The sequence below is a fragment of the Trachypithecus francoisi genome, unplaced genomic scaffold, assembly GCF_009764315.1.
Source record: "Trachypithecus francoisi isolate TF-2019V2 unplaced genomic scaffold, Tfra_2.0 Lachesis_group14, whole genome shotgun sequence".
Taxonomy (NCBI): Eukaryota; Metazoa; Chordata; class Mammalia; order Primates; family Cercopithecidae; genus Trachypithecus; species Trachypithecus francoisi.
In genome coordinates, this window is record NW_022681459.1 from 4,178,319 (window position 1) to 4,184,318 (window position 6,000).

Sequence of the window (6,000 nt, forward strand, 5' to 3'; positions counted from 1 at the left end):
GTATAACAGGAATTGGTCCAATCTTATAAAAACGTTTTAGCCAGGTGTAAGGTGACGCACACCTGTAATCTCAGCTTCCTGGGACACTGAGGTGGGAGAATTGCTCAAGGCCAGCCTAAGCAACATAGTGAAACCCTTATTTTAATAACATAAAGAAAGGAAGAAAAGCAAAACTATTCTAAGCTAAGTTAGCTTAAAAAAAATGGGGGCGGGGGGGGTTTCTCTATGGAAAAGCAAGCAAGCCAATTATAGGAAGAGAGAAATGCACTAAGAATTATTTGTACACTATTTTGGCACAAGATGAAAACTGATAGTACGAATCAACAGTATTGAAACCCTGGATCTTTTCCTGCTGAAGTCTCACTCTGGGCTTTGTTACCTTACAGTTGAGTTTCATTACTGGCTCCTAACCACTCTGGGCTGCGATCCTCTTTGCTATTCCTTAGGGAATGGTAGTAAGTTGGTCATTAAATATCTTTACAGATTTTAGCAATTTGAACTATGATGCATATTAGAGTATTTGATCACTAATACGTATGAAAAAGTTCATAGTGCCTTAGGGCCAAGAGCAGGCTGTATTTAGGAAGTTTATGCATCTGTTTCCTAATCTGAGAAGTAGACTACTTATTTTAATGGTGTATTAGTCCATTCTTGCATTGCTATAAAAAAATACCTGAGACAGGGTAATTTATAAAGAAAAGAGGTTTAACTGGCTCACAATTCTGCAGGCGTACAAGAAGCACGGTAGCATCAGCTTCTGCGGAGGCCTCAGGGAACTTACAATCAGGGCAGAAGGCAAAGAGGGAGCCAACACCTCACTTGGTTAGAGTAGGAGGAAGAGAGTGAGGGGGGAGGTGCTACACACTTTAAAACAACCAGGTCTCATGATAACTCACTGACTGACTATCATGAGAACAGCACTGAGGGGATGGTGCTAACCCATTTATGTGAATTCTGCCTCCATGATCCGATCACCTAATACCAGTCTCTGCCTGGGGATTACCTTTCAACATGAGATTTGGGTACGGACACAGATCCAAACCTATCAAATGGTGAAGCACAGTTTAAAAAAAAACAATTAACCTTGTAAACATTTAAAAATATCTAAGTCCTTAAAGTGCGCTTCTCAGGTCCTTAAAGCAATCACCTGTGGCTTGGAAGTATATAAAATTTAGGCTCCTCTTTCCTTTTCATTATTGTAAAGTCACAGAAAAAAGCCAACTTAGAACCATGCCCACAATACAAAATCTGTTCAACAAGATTAGATTGTCTTTTGTTATTTCTTTCTTCCTTCCTTTGTCTTCAATTTTATAAACGTATGCATGCACACAGCTTTTAAACAAGAGGCTAGTTGATTAGGAAACCAGTGTTTATTTGATGTAAGCAACAATCCAAAAAGTAGAAAATATTATTATTGTTTACTACAAATGTATGGACTCAAAACTAGCTTAACTGTTATTATCCCTCAGGAGAATTTATTTTTACTCAGCCTCTTCTCAGAGAAGAGTGTCTTAGAGCAAAGTTAGCAATTAGTACGCTAAGAAATCAGGTAACTGCAATACTCCCAAACTACGAAAAACTTTACACTAAACTAGTAAAGTTAAATGTCATTTTTTAAAAGCCCCTCTTACATTCTAGCCTATTGACAGGCATTGTGTTGGGAACTTGGTAAAGGAAAGAAAACTTTAAAAACATTTTAAAAGATTTACTGACAACAAATATACCTTGTTATTTTTCTAGTATGTAATTATTATGACTTTTCCCCCCACAGATTTCTAAAGACCTGTATACTGATACAAAAACTAAAATTGTGTGCAATTCAAGATGCTTAGTTCCCTCTTTTCTAAAATAATCTTTTTTTTTTTTTTTTGAGACAGAGTTTCGCTGTTGTTGCCCAGGCTGAAGTGCGATGGCATGATCTCAGCTCACCGCAACCTCCGTCTCCTGGGTTCAAGCATTTTCTTGCCTCAGCCTCCCAAGTAGCTGAGATTACAGGCATGCGCCACCACGCCCGGTTAATTTTGTATTTTTAGTAGAGACGGGGTTTCTCCATGTTGGTCAGGCTGGTACCAAACTCCTAACCTCAGGTGATCCACCTGCCTTGGCCTCCCAAAGTGTTGAGATTATAGGCGTCAGCCACCGTGCTGGCCTACAATAATCTCATATTAAACAAAACAGTTGTAATACACTAGCTGATCACTGTAGTGAAAATGAAAATGTGTGTTTGTGAGAGCTGAGAACTGACACCAGAGAGAAAAGAAATTACTTGATTCTAATTTTTCTTACAAAGATTAAATTGGGATTTTAATATATAAAACCTTGAATATACAGAGAGTATTAATGAAACAGTTCTAATTCAAACTGAGAATTGTCTTTCACACTGAAGGGAACTATGATTTCAAAAACAAAGGACTTATTCCACGCTTACATGCTGAGATATTATCAGAGCTGAAATGTTAAGAGATGGTACCTGAGGAAATACTTGTATAATCTCTATACAATGACTGAGTACCAGATAAAAGGCTTATTTTAAAAAGCTAGAAAAGCAATTACAAAAATTTAGGGTTCTGTGGAAAAATTTGATCATGGTACGAACTCTGTTAATGATGATTTGCCAGGAATCTGGTTAGAAACCGGTCAGAAAAAGCTGGCTGAGAGAATAGCAAGGATAACCAATTAGGATTAGAACATCAGCCCTATTGATATAAAACTATTGACAGTAGATCAATGGTATTAAGATCACATATACTAGAACCAGACTGTCAGGCTTTAAAGTCCAGGATCGTCAATTATGAGCTGTGTGACTTCAAACTGTATTTCTTAGGTCTCCAAGGTTCAGTTCTATCACATTTAAAACAGAAAATGACAGTAGTCATTCCAAAGCTATCTTGAGTTAAATAAGATAATCCACATAAGGGGTTTAGCACAGTGCCTGGTACATAACAACAGCTTGCCATCACCACTACAGCAACCCCGGGTAGTCCAGCTTTTTGGCTGTTTCCTTAAATGTAAAATACAGGGTTTGGACTAGATAATTTCTAATGTCTTTACCCATCTAAAATTAAAATTCTACAATGTATCAACAATATACAAGCCAACTCTATTTCCAAAGAACATAAATTCAGATTTTCACCCTAGCATGATTTAAGTACTGTAAAATAAACTTATTTTTAAGTTATCCTTTTATTTTTATTTATTCTTTTAAAGAGGAGGTCTTGCTATGCTGCCCAAACTGGACTCGAACTCCTAGGCTCAAGCAATCCTGTCACCTCAACCTCTGGAGTAGCTGAAATTGTAGGACTACACCACTGTTCCTGTTATATCATCTTTTGAAATTAGCTATAATCACTACATTTATTAAAGCCAAAGTTACAGATATTCTACGTAATACACAAGAAATCCATAATCTTCCATCACATACTGTTTGGTGGCTATAATAATTTCTGAATAACAAGTCCTAACAGGAATTTCAAGGTATATAATCCCCCACTATATTTTTTTTAAACTGTAAGAACATTTCATACCCCATACTTACTGAACAGAAAATAAAGATCATGAAAAATTTCAAATATATAATTCAGAAAAAAGGAAATAACTATTTTGAAACTGTCCAAAATCTAGAGGTTTAAGAAAGTCTCTCTACTGATATGTAACAACTCAAAACTCAAATTACAGGCCAGAATATTAAGTTTTTTTTTTTTAGTATGACTCATAAATATCTAAACCAAAAATCAATTTTAATATGACACTAACTGCACCAACCCAAATAAATCCTTCTAAGAGGGCTGTTTTTGTTTTTGTTTTTTGTTTTTAGATTTGGAGAATTTTTCTTCATATATCTTAGGGACACTATTAAAAAATTTTAAAAACCTTTTCAGTTTTTAAAAATTACTAACAGTGTGTGTGATCACTGAAAAGAGGTTAATCTAAAAATCTTAAAATATTTTTCCAGATAATAAGGTCATATTGGTGAGAAAAGGGTTTGGGCTCATCTCACTCAAATACTTGCATAATAGGCTCGAAAGAATAAAAAAATTGTTATGTTACTTAATATGAAAAACACACACGTCTGTTAAAATCTGACAATTCAATAAGCTCTCAAACCAGAAAACACATTTCCCAATCAACACTCATACTTATTTCTGTATTAGGAAAAATGGGGTTGTTCCAGGGGTCTTTAAAAAACAAAGATTTCTCTTAAATACGTAACTCTGTTAACTGCACCTTCATTTCCAGAAACCTCATCTTTAACAAATCTCTACACTATTCATACTTAGCACAATTTCCAATCATTGAAGATATTTTAGTTTTACCTTACAACCAGTATAAAGCAGCTGTGTTAAAATCATGCCATAAAATCAAAACTATACTGTGTGCTTACCCTCAATATTTAGCTCAAAACAAATGTGGCAGAAGGAGAGTGTTTCTTTGTCTGTTCCCAGTTTACAAACACTGCAAATGTTGTCATCATTCAAATCAATGTTTACAAACTGCTCCTCTTCGTTCATAGTGCCCCTATTAAGAAACAGAAAAGGAAAGTCAGACAATTCAAGAACCTGCCTTTGGGGTAGTTCCCTTTTCTGGGAACTTCTAGGAAACAAGGATGCTGTTCAGCTCATCTAAAGCAAAAGCTCCATCAAACAAGCATCGCCATACTTGCACTTCAACATTGTACTTTTCCTGTGGAAAGACACAAAGCTAGTAAAACTTAAAGCTAGGCCATAGGTGACACTATGTCAGTGTCTTTTTTGTCCTACAGTTGATTGGGTTAAGGGGACCTGAAGGAGAGAGGTTTGCGGGCATTCTAGTCCTCCTCCTTCGTCTCCCAACCTCGAAAAATCAGACACAGGGCTTAGCAGCGAGGCCTCTTCAGCTACCAGGTTTTGTCAACCTAGTTAACGCTGTGAGAAACAGGAAAAACGACCCGCACGGGACACTGCTTTGCTAACTTCCATTGGGGGAACCTCAGATGCGCCTCGCGAACTCGGAGTTGCGAAGCTTCGAATCGAACGGAGGTCGGCGGCAGCAAAATGCACGTGGGTCCCGAACACCTGGGGAGGGCGTCCCGCCGGGTCCGGGGCAACCACACCGAAGGCCGAGCGGCGGATTCACGGTACTGGCCAGGCACCGCCGGAGGGGCCCAAGCCGGAGCCGGGAGAGCCGCGGCATCCTGGAGCCCAGCGGGCGGGAGAGTCTCGTCCCAACGCTCCGGGATTCCTCCCAGAGGGAACAAAGCGTCTGAGGGCCACGGCGGCCGACCCGCCCAGCCTCAGGGTCTCGGGGAGCCGGGTCCTGGACCGTCCTTCAGCGTTGGGGGCGCGCGGCCGCCCTCAGGGAGTCGCGGACCCACGTCAGTCTCTCCGTCGGTCCGTCCGTCGGGGCGCCCGGCGCGCACCAGCGCGAGGGGCCACGGGGCTCGGAACTCGAAGGAGGTGGGACGATAGGACGGGGGATGTGGGCTCAGGTGGGATGGGAGCAGGGGTGTGGGGTCTTTACCGTCCGGCTCCGCGGGCCACCACCGTCTTTCCGCGCGGCTCGGGTTCCTCCACTATTGTTTCCGGCCCCAGCAGAGGCGGCCACCGCGCGCCGGGCCCCGCCCTCTCCCGCCGGCGCCATCCAGCGAAGGCTGCGGGGAGGGTGGCGCGGCCGCGGGCGCACCTGCGCGTTCGCAGGGCTGCTACGGGCCCGCCCCTACGCTCCTGCACCGACGCCGCACCTTCGCCTCGAGTTCTCCTGTGATTCCGTGTGTCCTGGCCGGAGTTTCTTACCGTTCTCTGGAACGTAGCTCCTCACACCCCCCTCGTCGAGGTGCGTAGATAGACGAATCCGTTCCACCTCTCTCTTCAGCATAGTGCAAACTACTGCCCCGGGGCGGGGGCCGCTGACGGCGCGGGTAGGAAAACCGCGGGTGGATGGGAGAAAGGGAGAGGTGCGTGGGTGGCACTTTGACTTCAGGAGAAAGAAGCATAATACTGTCTCTGAACTTATAGTTAAGTGCCA

General features: G+C 41.9%; 1 protein-coding gene across 2 annotated transcripts in view; it reads right to left on the bottom strand.

Moving 5' to 3' along the window:
* Window positions 1-5,638, bottom strand: part of CUNH21orf91 (chromosome unknown C21orf91 homolog) — a 29,405-nt gene extending 23,767 nt beyond the window's left edge. The window contains exons 1-2 of one of the 2 annotated variants that reach the window (XM_033232193.1): window positions 5,497-5,638; window positions 4,382-4,515 (exon numbers count right to left, since the gene is read on the bottom strand). In XM_033232193.1, the coding sequence (XP_033088084.1) occupies window positions 4,382-4,508 (127 nt within the window). In that variant the 5' untranslated portion in view covers window positions 4,509-4,515; window positions 5,497-5,638. Of the gene's footprint in view, window positions 1-4,381; window positions 4,516-5,259; window positions 5,395-5,496 lie in introns of those variants that run through there. The other variant, XM_033232194.1, reaches the window with a different exon arrangement.
* Window positions 5,639-6,000: the final 362 nt, after the last annotated feature.